Source organism: Mycteria americana, chromosome 4 (assembly GCF_035582795.1).
Source record: "Mycteria americana isolate JAX WOST 10 ecotype Jacksonville Zoo and Gardens chromosome 4, USCA_MyAme_1.0, whole genome shotgun sequence".
In the NCBI taxonomy this organism is placed as follows: domain Eukaryota; kingdom Metazoa; phylum Chordata; class Aves; order Ciconiiformes; family Ciconiidae; genus Mycteria; species Mycteria americana.
In genome coordinates, this window is record NC_134368.1 from 3,176,710 (window position 1) to 3,191,060 (window position 14,351).

A 14,351-nucleotide genomic window follows, 5' to 3' on the forward strand; every position below is an offset into this window, starting at 1 on the left:
ATCAGGATAAAGCGTTGAAAAGTTGTTTAAAAATTATCATAAAGGAGAACACAGGAATCAGACCTTAAAACAAACATGCTTTTTGTATGCCCCTCTCCATATAATATTATAGAAGGAGAAATGAAGTAACTTTTCTTAAAACAGTCTTCCTGCTGTCTCTCTTGAAGAGCACAGGATAATGCTGCAGGACCCAGATCCCCCTTCCCATGCCCCGTGGTGCTCATCAGCTAGTTGCTGGCTCTCACAAGGTCAGTTCTTGGAGCAAACATCTACAGAGCAATGGTCCAGGCCTGATTCCTGACTGGTGATGTCTGCTTGGGATAGGAAAGTAAGTACAAGCAGTACGGTAGGAAAAAAAAAAAAAATCTAATGAGCAAGCAGCTTCAAGGGGGAAGGAGAGGTGGAAACATCTCCAAGCCACTGCAGCCACTTGGTCAGAGGAAGGTCTCCCAGGGCACTTACGGAAGCAGAACTACAGCCCCCCCGTCTTAAACTTGATCTGATAATGGCATACAACTAACGCAAGACAGAATTTGGGAAAGAAAAAGACCCTACATGCCTTTTGGAAAGGGAAACGGAAAGAACGCGACACACACCTGGCTTGGGAGGACAGTCTTCAAAGACCTTTTGCTGCTGCTCTACCGTCGCCATTTCCCAGGGGACGCAGCGAGGAGGGGCGGCAGCCCACACGCATCTGACGCCAGGACCCGCTCGCAAGCAGGCCGTTTCGTTGTCAAAAGCTTCACATCTCTCGGGTGTGTACTTCAGTATGTCACTCAGGAGGAGGCTGTTGAAGCCTCCAAATACATACATGGTGCTAGACAAAATGTAAGTAATGAGAGAAATATTTGTGCCTGCGTTTATAGACCACGCACTGCCGCAAGTCAATGTGATTCAAGGTGTGAGCAAGGTGTTTTATTACATTCCAGCATGTATAAATCCAAATAAATAGCTCTTGGTTAAGGAAGGCATTAAAGAAAAGGTCAGTCAAGTTCCACTGTTTCAGAGAAGCCAAAGAATCTCAACACATGGGTGTTGAGACAAAGTGAAACCATTCCGAGGTCACGGACCGACCTTCCCCTTCAGCCAAAATTCTGGGTGACACCTGATCAACGTGACTATACGTGAAACGCTGCAGAAATGTGGGATCCTCCTGTAAAGAACAGTGGCAAGAGAGGGAGGAAGGCTAAAAATCGGGGACGCGGTATCACACCATTAAACCAGCGTTCAGAAACTGTGACAAAACAATTCAGTGTTGTCACATCTTGCTACACCGCTGTGACAAAACCACAGTTATTTTCATGGCTGTTAGCAACTGAGCAAAGAGTTGTTGTGTCACCTAAAAAAAAAAAAAACCCACCCAAACCAAAATAATATTTGGAGGGGGGTGTCGGGGGTGCTGTTTTGTTGAACCTTCTTTAGTATCACAACTGCTTCAGGCAAAACATCAAATTTCATTAGTTACACAAAAATGTCACTCAAAAAACCCTGTGCATCCATGTTTGTAACTGTACATTTAAAAAGACAGTGAAGAAGAGTGAATGCAACTGAATAAAAGTTTTGGTTGAATAGTAAGTAGTTTTAATATGATTTTCATCCTATTTTAGGAAAGAACAAAAGCATAGGCTTAAATGCCCTTCGTGGCAGCAAATGCACAGCTGGTATTCAGTATAGGCTGAAACAAACAGATAGTGAGCGAGATTTTAGAGACCAAAAAAAGTATCTAGAAGCACTTTTCAAGGCAGTGACAGTTATCTGCCTGGCTTAAACTGAGCTTTAAATAATGTTACTGATTTACAGAAAGTATCCTCAAAGGATAAAGGGACCAGAACGAAAGACTCCTAAGAAATACCATTTCTCAAACTTGGTTCCGCAGACTCAAATACAGTAACAGACTTTCACCTAAAAGCACAGATATTGCAGTGATGTCATGCTTAACAGCAGAAATCTCACCTATGATTTCACCTAAATACTGTACATCGTGTGAACGTAAATAAGAGCCACAGAGGATGAGCTCTGTAAACTGAAACACGGACAAATTTAGAAACCATGAGGGAAAGTACGATTCGGAGACGAAAGTTGTGAGTGCGGCTAAAGAAGAAATAGAAATATGAAATAAATGAAATTATGAAATTATGAAATAAATAAGAAAGATAAATACATCTATAAATAAGAAAAAGGAATAGAAATATGAAAAAAAAACCCAAATTTTTGAAAGAACTAAGTGAGCTGAGACAGTTTAGTCCAGTGAGAAAGAAAGGCTGATAGGGACAGGTGGATACTGAAGACGTTACAAGAGTGAAGATCTGAGAACTTTGAGAGGTTTGCAACAGAACCTCAACCCTCTGGTCTCAGTGTTACTCGTCTACATGTATACGTTTATTGAGGTATGAAAAATGCCAACACCCCCCAGCTTGTTTGTAACCTTACCTGTTGTACAGCACGGCAGAATGTCCAAACCTGTTCACATCGTGATGGAGATCCGGGCGAGGAAGAACAGACCACCGATCGCAAGCTAGGATTAAGGAAAGCTCATTTCAGAAAAATTCCTCAGTTTAATTAATGATTCAGCTTAAGTAGAACGCTTCTTCCTAAAAGACCCCCAAGTACTTTAGTAACTATAGAGAGACCGTTCCACCCACCGCCAAAAGGCCAATCTCCACTGAAACAGGGCAGCTCACGAAAGCGCTGCATTATCTTCTTCTGCAAGATTTAAGACATAGATTTAAGACTGGTATGACAAAAAGGGAAAGGAAGGATGTAATGGCTCTGCTCCATCATCTAAGCAGTTCCTGAAAAAGGAAAGTTTCAGGGAATTGCGTCGAAGGGGTTATTAGCTTTTTGGCAATCACGTGTAATTAAATGGCGGTGGCTTGGGTTGCTTTTCCTCCTTTACTAGTGGAATTTTTCACTGCATAACCAGTTCAGTTTTTACCTGTTGATATGTGAATTATTTGCAGTTTTGCCCCAAACCAGTATCACTGAGAACAGAAGCTTATCTTATTCCACACCTCCCCCCCCCCATTGCAATTATGTTCCTAGAGGGTAGATATCCATGTTTTTAAAAAATATTTTTCACTCATCATAGCTTAAGGATTTGTGGTTGTTTTTCTCTTTTAATATAATGTGAGTTTATTCCATCTTTTTCTATTAGCATAACACTTATAAGTTCTGCTTCATTTTTTACTCGGTTTCTCAGGTAATTTCTTCCTTTAGGCAGCATGAAAAAAACAACCTAAGAAACATATAACCCACTGAGCAATCAAAGGAACAAAAGCAGGAGAAGTCAGTCCCATTCGTATCACTTAAACTTCGCAAAGTGAATGGGATCACCTTGGGGGCTAACGTCCCAGAGGCAGTTGTATGCAATTTATGCAATTAAGACAGAAAAGTCAATCTGCTGTAAAGATCTACAGAGCCCTCAAATATTTGCAGATTCTTTAATACAAAATAAAACTGTTGTGCCATGGACTGAGCCTCTGAAAAGAGAAAAACGTCCACAAACCCAAGCTAGTACGTAGATAAACTGAGAGGGCAAAGAAAACAACCTTACTAATTCTTTACCAAATTTAATTGGAGAACTGTTGGGTAAAACAACTGATCCTAACCTCTGCTCCCGCAGAAACTTTTGTTCAAGAGTGCCGATAAATAAAAGACATAGGACCCAGTCGGTTGGATTTAATACTTTGATAAATCATTATTTTGAAGCTTATTTTTAAATGTCATTTGCTCAATTTTCAAAGAACTTAACCTAGCCCAGCATCACTCCCGAGACAAGCATGCATGGTTCCAATTTTTAACAGGAGATTTCAGCAAAATTGGACAGCAATTTGCAATTTTTTATCCAGTAAGTTGTGAGTTATGTGAGGCCAAGAAACATATTTTTCTAGATTAATAGAAGGCCTGGAATGTTTTGCTTTCTAAGCTTCTTTCCCATCTTTAACTGAAGATCAAGTATTGGAAAAAATGAATGATTCTGAAAATACAAAGAATCCTCTCCTTCCTGACTCGTGAGTTAAGCCAAGCCTAAAACTTACAACGCACAGGATTTAGTAAATATACTATTCAAATAGAACACATATGCTATGAAAACATCAGGCCTCTTTCTATGTTTGCCATCAGAACCGAATTTTTGATGGGGTAAATGGAAGAGTTTTAATTTCTCTCCTGTGGGGAGAAAAGATCATTATATGAGTATAGCCTTTACATGAGTATTTCATGCCAATTAAAAAAAAAATAAAGTTAAAAGTTATTTAGAAATGAAAAAGAATGGTTACTTAAACCACAGTAACTGCATTTTGAGACAGTCTGCCTGTGAGGTTTCTATTCTTGCTTTAGACACATCCCGTACGCAAGGGACGTGACCCTTCGGAAAGCACAACCCTTGCCTTGTCACTCCCGGAGATGAACATACAGCGATGGAAGGGCTGCAACTCACACGTGGCTCCTTTGCTGCTATGAATTGTTGAGAGGAGGAGGTAGAGGATTCAAGTGAGGCATTTGTCCACCCAGAGACAAAACTGCTGCAGAGCAGGAAACTCTTCAATAGAGGCCAGAGAGACCAACTTTGGGGATAGGAAGTGCTAACTACTCATTGCAGCATGCAGAACGTAGGACAAATACTGTCAGACTGCTCTACCCAAGAGCTCACGCAACCTGAACGCCAACACAATCCAAAAGCTTGTCCTGAGAAGCAACAAGAAATGCACGTGCACACAGGCAGCTGGACTGCTATCCTGAAACCGTCCAAAACTGGGCATCGCCTGGACAATTTGGATTGAATAAGCCCCAACCTGGTCAAGTGGAGGATAAAAGGATGAGAAGCATTAGTGCATTCTCAGATCTACCTAATCTGCCAAACCTTCAGAGAATCTCAGCACACATCTCAGTGACATCTGTTTGCATCCTACACACACACACACACAAAAAAAGAAGATAATACGTCCTCATGACACTCAGTGCATGTGGTCTGATTACTTCGAAATTTGAGGAGAGAAAAACAGAAAAATTTGACGAGGTAAATAAAATGAGTTACTGCAGAAATAAGTTTTAATGGCAAAGGTTAAAGAGAAGACCTGTTTTTGAAGCCTTTATTTCAGACTGCATTTTAATTTCAGTTTTCTCCAGTATTCCAACCATCCCTCTGATCGCTAAGATATTACCTTCATCAACAAGATGTTAAAAACGAGCAAATTAGCCAGATAGCATACTATAAAAGTAGGGAGTAAGATAGCCAATTACTAAGGCTCTCCTCTGAAGGCGCTCAGTATCAATTGACCTTGCTGCTTGGTTTTCTCCTGGGTAGCTTGAGCCGTGGGAGGATCAGGGGATAGATAACAAACACATAAGCATGTTAATATTAAAGAGGTGATAGCCGTATCCATCTGCGGTGGCATGGCCACAACGGTCTTTGACATTTGCAATGCTTCCCCACAGTATATGGGCTTATTCCCATGGAGACCAACATGAACATAATCAATATAATTACTGCAGAGATTGTGCATGAAGAGCCACCAAGTAGGTTTTCTGCTGTGACACTGAGGAACAGCCAGCACCCTAATGTATTCCTGGGAGTGCTCCTGGTCCAATGGGATAAGGCAAATCATGCAAAGAAAGGTGCCCTGCCATGAAAAGAAAAGAAAAAATGGTCTTTTTTTCTGAAAAATAGCTGTTCTTTCCAGCCTGCGAGTCTCTGCCCCAAGGAATGAGGGTACCCAAGAGCACCAGAACACCTCTCATCCCCGTCACGTGAAGTCCAATCAATGCAAGCTCTAATTCTCAGTGTAAAACTGGTAAGGACTGGGCAAGTTGACTACAACGCTTATTTTATGTAACAGGAACCCACCCGTTAACTAAACTGAATCAAAATGAACATTATTTTTCATATTTTGTCAAATTAATGCAATTTGTGTTTTACACCTAATAGTTCAATGGGTCAGGGAAGATAGCAAAATGTAGCAAGAAAAATCTATCACTATTGCTATCAAAGTTTAAAAAAATTACTCTGTCCGTGAACGTCGAAATACCTTGTTTTAATTCTCCACAAAAAAACTCAAAATAAAGCTAGTTAGGAGCACACACTAAATTCCACAGGGATGTGGCTTGAAATCACAGGAAGCAGAAGAGAATGATCCCTGTAACAGACAGCAAAACGGCACAAGGATGCCAAACCCTGCTGCTGAAAGGAATCCATTTGCTTGCATATTCCTTTCACAAACCTGGAGTGACATCTCAGCGGACAGTCACTCCGAGAATTCAGGTTTACAAGGTTATTTCGGGGAATCGATCACGAGAGCCCCCATTTAAGGAATTCTGAGAGCAGAAGGTAGAATGTGATACGAGTACAGAACGGTGGTTTTCTTCAGCGTGAATTATCTGGGTGTGCACGCACCTTCTTTTATTATAATTTCTTCTTTTCTTTTCTTCTTAAATGCATCGTCTCTGGACTTCAAATTCCCAAATAAATGCTGCCCTCTTCTGGCTATTCCAACTCCGCAAAACCCAATCCTTCCAAATAAAATCTAATCGTTTGGCTTTATTGTTAAATAGTGCTTATGGGGATATTTATGCTCATAAAGCGTACCTATAAACAAACTGACATTACAAACAGCACAGCCAAACAAGTCAGCCAGCCTGCACTTAAAACAAGAGCGTGCAACGTGCAAGTTGAGCTCCAGCAGCGTCCAGTGCTTATAACTGTCCTAACAGCCTGCATTTTTGATAAAACACAGGTTAAAACACACTCAAAATATCAGGACAGCTTTATGGCTGAGACGGCAGAACAATATGCTTTCTGTTTAAGGAAATAATTTTTAATGCCCAAGGTTGTGTATAAACTGTTGACCAAATAACTGCTGCTGTATTTGCCTAGAAATCACTGCACCAGCTCATTTGCTTGGTAATGTCTAGCAAGCTAAGTGAGCCTCTCCTGATTACACATTCTCCTGCAGTACGCTTAACAGCATTTGGTATAATATACCCAGCATGTAAATTAGTCCTCTTGAAGACAGCTCTTTTTGAATATCCAAGAATTTTTTAATTATTATTTCTGCAAGAACTTACCAATATCATACGCCATAAAATCTGAAGAAAAGCACTTCGCGCCGTGGCTCATGGAGGTGTCGTTGTGCGTGTTTCCTCCGAACACCAGCATGGTTCCGCTCATTATCACAGCCGTGTGCAAGTAGCGAAAAAATTTACTGTCTTTAAGAATCGTCCTTCAGAAATAAAAATATATGTATTAATGAAACTGATTAGTACCTGGCAAAGACAAAACAATCCACAAATCCAAGCTGAAGGAGGTTTCGGGGTGTATGGAGGAGTGGGGGTTAGTATTTAAATACTTTTCCTAATGAGATATTTAACAACTTCCTTTCCAGACTGTTCAATTCCTCCTGTAATTTCATTCTCTCATCTTCCCATCTGCTTGCCAATTTATAGGAGAAATATATCTATGAAAGCCTCTTTCCAAAGCTATGGATCTTAAAATCATCAATTCCTCCCCTAGGGATTATCAAGTTTTCACACTAACTGGGCTTTTGAGCACAGTCAGCTAAACCTGCTGATACGGACTCTGCCTGGGAGGACTCCTGTATTTTATAGTAACTCTGATTTTATAGCAACCTAAAGAATTCTTTCAAACTGGGCATCATCTCTTGCTCAAAACTAACAAACCTATTTTAAGGAAATCTATGCAGCTGCTGCTAACGGAGGCCCGCCGCAAAACTCAACGCCCCATCCATGACTAAATCATGGGAAGCATTAATCATATTCACCACTGACCTCCCTTTTAATCAGCACGATTAACGGCACTGCACACACAGGGTCACCCTTTGTAGAACTGCCCTACTATTTTGAGAGGGTGGGATTGCAGGAGAACCCTGACGCGGCCCCATCTGCGTCGCAGGCGGCGGTGTCACCGTTTGCGGGCTGTCACACCGGGTCTGCAGAGCAGCAGCATCCCAAACGCAGCTTGCACTGAAGCCCAGGCTTTCACAACGAAATATTCAGCAAATGGTGTATCAATGACCTGGACCAGGGACCCGTTCCTAACGCACGAGCAGCGGTATCGCAGCACACGGGGGCTTTCCGAGCATTACTCCGTCCCTGCCAGGGCTAGGGCATTAGACTGCGAAGCTGCCAGTCGAAACACAGGAGGGAACACGGGGAGAAACACACTCACAGAATCACAGAATCTATAGGTTGGAAAAGACCTTTAAGATCATCGAGTCCAACCAAAATAAAGATCAGGGGACTGCTTTTTTGCCCTTCCATGAAATCACAGGACGGGAGGGAGGGCCTAAATTACCAAAGAACAAAAAAAAAAAAAGAAGTCGATGGCACCAAAAGAAGTATAGCTAAAGATGAGCAGACACTGCTACCCGCCTCACTGCAAGGCGACTGCTCGCCTGCTCTGACAGTCCTCTCCGGACTGACAAAATAAATGCGACGAAAGGAAGTCGGTGCTGCAGCAGTTCGGAAGAATATTGTCACATTTGTGACATTTTCTGCTTATTCAGTCAGATCTGCCTGCTCCACGGCTGAAGTGGAGGATCAAATGAACCAAGAAAGGAAGCGTGGTTATCACCGCACGTCCAAGGGAGCAGGAAGGAAGGCTTTTGGAAATTAGTCACTAGTTACTTTACTCATCAGCATAGACTCACGAACAGTTGTTGCAGAAATACAAGCTATTTTAAACTCTCAAAAAAAGGTGATACGGTGACTCAAATTTACATGTGTTAATTCAAAAGACAGTCTCCTTTTTTTCAGGAGCCTTTAAAAACAACTTTAAGAAAAACACAAAATAGAGGAAAATTTATTTCACCTCTATAGGTCAAAGTTGTGAAGTTCTGCTCTAGCTTTTAAATAAAGCTCACCTTTGGGCAGAAACAAATCACAGAAGATTTCAGCTTAAGAAATGAACGTTTCAAGCAGTTACAGAGCCAGAAGAAAATGGGGTTATAATGGAATTTCTTTTGCAGTCTTAACTGCAGAATGAATTATCACTCACTTGACTGCAGTAACTGCACTCATATGCACAGTCTGTACTGCTGGCAGGAAAATCCCATCAAATATTTTTCTTTTCAGCTTTAATGCAACGATAGATTAAAATGGATTTTTTGGCTCGTTCACAGCCTTGATTATATGTGATTATATGATTCTCTATTCATAAAGGGACATAAAAATAACAGATACAAGAGTACACTATCTATCCTGAATGCAGGTAACTACGTACTACTGTACCCTTATCAAATACCCCATCCTCTTGTCCACTACAAACAAAAATGACAGGGTGCTATACAGGAAGAAGAACTACTTACCACATACGGGAATCGACTTCATATTTGTACAAGTCATCTGCTAGCCTGTATTTGTTGGCACTGAATGCTTTGTAACCTCCATGGATATAAATCGATCTTGTATTTGGATCATAAACACTACTGTGACCATAACCTCCTTGCACCAAAGCTCCGCTCGTCTGTAAAATGTTCCATGTATTTGTGGCTGAGAAATGAAAAATGTGAGTGACAAAACGTGGTTAATCTATCGCCGTTAATAACTTATCAACAAATCTGGTGGTGAAACAAATTGAGTTTCCCTTGACTCAGATCTAGACACTGTCTCTATCACTTCATATCCAAAAATATTCTCCTTCAAGGAGTTTGTTGTCAAGAAGTATTGTCAAGTATTGTTAATTAGACCAGAAACTTCTCTTGTACAGTCATTTATTACATTTTGCAGACAAGCTAAGTAAATGAGAGATAAAAACTACAGACATAATATACTGCATCTCAATGACATGAAAATGCCAGCACCATGGCTCGATTTGGAATGGTACCCAAGAGCACTTTTATTTTATATGTATATAAAGCCAGACACTGAAGCCAAGTTAAGTATGACTGTGAAGAACACTGCAGTTAAAAACTAATATGTGATTAATGGTCCTGTATCTCACTCACTAAAATAACATTGGTTTGAAGCACTCTAGACATAATATAATGGGAGCTGAAACAAAAATGCTAAATTACACACCAAATCTCTGTAGCAAGTGCAGAATGAAACCTTACACAGGCTTCCTAACTCCAGGGCAGATCAGGCACTCAAAAGGCAAAGGAATTGAATAGTCTGCAGGATCACACGTGGGAAAAACAGAACAGTAGAAAACCAAACCACTGCCCCACGCACCCTGGCTTTCTCTAGCTTTCTCCTAGAGAAGAAAGCTCGCTCGTGGACACCAGTGAACCAGAGTAGGCTCCAGTAGATGCTTTGGATCAGGATGACTAAAGGACAAGGATAACAGGTCAAAAAGTGCAGACAGGGCCACTATTTCTGACAATAACCAGCACATTCACGTTGTCAACTTCCTGTGCTTAATTATGTTCTCTACCTGATCAGGGGAGCAAGGGACATGCCTCCAGAGAGCCATTTCAGAGCAGCTAAGTTAGGAAGCATTTCAGTTCATCTGGAGAGCTTCCTACACTTCTCCACTGATGATACTGGAAATCTCAGATCCTAAAGTCAGAGTCTGGACTACTCCCAGAGATATGGGGCAAATGGAAGTCCAGAAAGTCATTCCCTGTTCCCCTAAGCATTTGCTAATCGCCACTACTGGAGACATGGGTATCAGGTCAAGTGGATACTTGGTCTGAATTGTTACAGCCATTCTGGTATTCGCAGGATACAAAAAAAAAAAACCTTCAAAAGTGTTTGCTTTGTCAGAGGGAGAGAGGAAAATTAATTTAAGTTATCCCACAGTAATCCTGCTTTGTCCCTCAATTACAGCTTTTTGGTCTTTGGGACCTAACAAGCTGTATAAAGCTGGAGGCACATGGCTGTGAACTTCTCGTAAATACAAATAGAAGGAGAAGAACGTATCCATCCTTGTTTTGCTATATGAATATGGATCATTTAAATAATTTTCAAACCAGCTGTTAAAATTGAAGCCAACGGTAGGTAGGGCCCCACTCACCCAGGTTGTATTCCTGGACGTTGCTGATATACCCGTAAAGAGGGCAGTGCCCAAAGATGACAAGCATGACCGCGCTGCCGTCTTGCAGGGTGACGATGTGTGCCGAGTGGCCAACAACAGCGTACTGCTCCTTGGCTTTCAGCGTCGCTTGAGCCCAGGTCTGGGTGGGAATGTGGAACACCCACAGCTGGCTGGTCACGTTCCCAGTCGCATCTATTTTTCCACCATACATGTATATATCATCCTGAAAGAAGTTAGATTTAAAATGAGGCCAACGAGTTTGGCATTTAGGAAACAGCTACTATGTAGGTAATGAAGTTGTTATATTTTATCTTCTCCCAGCCTAAGCTTTTCTCCTCTCTCAAGGAGAAACGTATCTCCTTCACCAGTCACATTTGATATGAAAGCAACCACGACTGCCAGGGTTTGTACCCAAGTCCATAATGTCAAAACACCTTCAACACACACAATTCACTCTCCATCAGGGTACAGAGGAGAAGGGGTACGTGGGGCAGGATTGACCTTCAGAAGACAGACATCAAAATTTAGGTGCCTGTATGCTAGCTGAGTGTCTAAATATATGTATACAAAATATAGTGGAGCCTGGAGAAAAATTCAACTGATCCAAAGCAGGGAAGGTGCGCCTACTTCTGGGTGAGCCGACTTGCTCTCCAGACTTCACTACCTGTAGTGACTACGTCTGTTTTCACTATAAATGGAGCTTAGAAGCTCCCAAAGGCACCCAAAGTTAAGCACCTGAAGACAGGTGATTTAATAAGCAAGCTTAATCCCTCCCATAGCTTGCAAATGCAAACAGCAGAAGATAGCTGGGAAGAAAGGCAGTTATGGTGGAAACTCCTCTGTGTCTGTACACTAAAAGCTTTGTCTTCCAAGTTAATGCACTGACAAAAAATGAGGACCCTTTGGAAGGAAGGGAGCCAGGATAGTTAGACAGGGTTTTATTAATCATCCTGTAAGAGCTAAGTTCCAAAACTCTGTCCAGTTTCCTTTGTGGGTTTCTCCAGGCATCTCAGGGTCAGTCATGAATCCACCAAAGTGTGTAGTAGAGCCCTGTTTCCCTACTGACAAGGCGGTAACCTTGGAAAGGGAAATTCTCTACTACAGCTGGTGCTTCTTGGGAAATTCCTGAGAACCACTGTGCGTCACTGATGGTAAACCCATTTATCGTAGCATCAGAATCATTTAGGATGGAAAAGACCCTTAAGATCATCAGGTCCAATCATTAACCTAGCACACCAAGTCCACCACTAAACCATGTCCCTAAGCGCCACATCTACACGGCTTTTACATACCTCCAGGGATGGTGACTCCACCACTCCCCTGGGCAGCCTGTTCCAATGCTTGATAACCCTTTCAGTGAAGAAAAATTTCCTAATATCCAGTCTAAACCTCCCCTGGTGCAACTAGAGGCCATTTCCTCTCGTCCTATCACTTGTTGCCTGGGAGAAGAGACCGACCCCCACCTCTCTACACCCTCCTTTCAGGCAGTTGCAGAGAGCGATGAGGTCTCCCCTCAGCCTCCTTTTCTCCAGGCTGAACAACCCCAGGTCCCTCAGCCGCTCCTCATCAGCCTTGTGCTCCAGACCCTTCCCCAGCTTCACTGCCCTTCTCTGGACGTGATCCTTCTTTTGGATAGTACCCTAGTTTTGAACAGTTATTTGCAGGATGTGCATCGAGCTGTCGCAGGTCGGAATTTCCATCCCTCTCATGTTTTTCAAGTGTTCTGTTTGTGAACAGTGCTGTGTGGAGTTTTTCAAGTGTTTATAATTATGCTTTATACAGGCTTGCACTGTGATGAGCTAATTAACATTCAAAACCCAAAGGTCAGTAAAGGATTAGCTCATTTCCTTTTCAAAGACTTTGCCATTCAGCTCTCACGTGGCCTGCATCCACAGCAAGGCACGCAGGTGAGAAATGAGGTAAGAACAGTCAAATCCACTTGCCGTTTCAGATGCTGGAAGAAGAGATTCACGGGTCTACTGCAGAAGCAGAGCAGGCTCCAAAAATCCCTAATTCACCAGCTCTGCTTTGGTGCCTCGGACAACGCAGCTCATCAAAATATGTATGTGGTCTACACAAAAGGCAGTTGGGGAACCAGCTGAACTCCAGCAAACTCTAGCTGTCAGGCATGTCTTGTAAGCACAGACAGTAAGAAGAAAATAATGGACTCGCTGACCTCAGCCAGCCTTAAAATCTCTGAGAAAAGGGCAAAGAAGAAACACACAAGCAAAGGAACTACAGACTTCTTCAGATACCAGCCCAAGGACTCCCTGGAGTACAATTACACAGACTGGGACATCCATGGACAAGCCTTTGAAGGAGAAATGCTTCTCCCAAAGCAAGACTGATCTGTGGAAAAGGGTGGGCGTAGGGGGAGAAGAAGGAGAAACGAGCCAGGAGGTGAGTCTGCAGCACTGAACTTACCTTATGTAATGCCAACGAATGACCGTATCTCATCTCTACTGAGTTCACAGTGTTGTCCAGTGGAAGCCACTCTTCAGAAATAAGATCATACCTGTGTGATAAAAATTGAATTAATTTTCCAAGAGGTAGGTATTAAAGTTGAGAAAATTATTGCTCGTCCTTTCCAGGATTTGTGGGAAATTATTTTATTTAACAAAAGCCCTAGATACCAAGATTTCAGCATGCACAAAGCACAGACTACTTATGGATTACAAAATCCCGTCAAGCCTGCTCTGTTACTTAACGGCCACGTATTGATTTGCTTTACCCTAGGTTTTGTTTCCCATGCAAAACCAAGAGCTAATGTGTCGTCTATTAAGCTATGACAACTTACACCACGTGATCCGCCCAAAAGAGCAGAAAAACTTTACGCTAAGCTCAGATAAGCTCCAACTACTTGATTAAAAAAAAAAAAAAAACCTGCCAGTGTTTAAAAGGCATTTTTAAATTATGTCTTTGCCATTCAAGCGTATTTTTTCTGTGAACTTGAAACAAGATAAACCCTTTGCCCTGAAAATGGCATTTTTAGATAAAAGAATGAACTATACTCGCCAGGCTTAGAGCCTTATAAGGTAAAATCAACTCTGAAAAAGTGTTCAATGAAGCCACTGAGTATCTGTCGAAAAATGAGGCATGACTTTGAAAGAGTAAATTGTGGAAATAATCAGCAACTATTCTACAACGAAGTGTGCATTTTCAGCTCTTCCTTAACGTCCCCTAAAAGAACTATTACCTCTGGACATGAGGGCAGAACACACAGCTCTCACTTAGGTCCGTGAAAGCGAGGTATGTAGGTATCCCTAGGAAAAAATCCAGTTTTTGCCTAGATCTGCCCAAATACTATCAAGCTCAAGAGGAAGCCAGAAATGCTTTTTACGAGGGATTTCTGTGAGGTACA

The 14,351-nt window shown here is 41.9% G+C and overlaps 1 protein-coding gene across 2 annotated transcripts in view; it reads right to left on the bottom strand.

The window, feature by feature from the left end:
* The window catches only part of ATRN (attractin), a 159,740-nt gene that overhangs the window by 91,649 nt on the left and 53,740 nt on the right, over positions 1 to 14,351 (bottom strand). For both annotated transcript variants that reach the window (XM_075499466.1, XM_075499468.1), the window contains exons 7-12: positions 13,415 to 13,505; positions 10,970 to 11,213; positions 9,321 to 9,504; positions 7,063 to 7,217; positions 2,431 to 2,515; positions 597 to 817 (exon numbers count right to left, since the gene is read on the bottom strand). In XM_075499466.1, the coding sequence (XP_075355581.1) occupies positions 597 to 817; positions 2,431 to 2,515; positions 7,063 to 7,217; positions 9,321 to 9,504; positions 10,970 to 11,213; positions 13,415 to 13,505 (980 nt within the window). The remainder of the gene's footprint in view (positions 1 to 596; positions 818 to 2,430; positions 2,516 to 7,062; positions 7,218 to 9,320; positions 9,505 to 10,969; positions 11,214 to 13,414; positions 13,506 to 14,351) is intronic.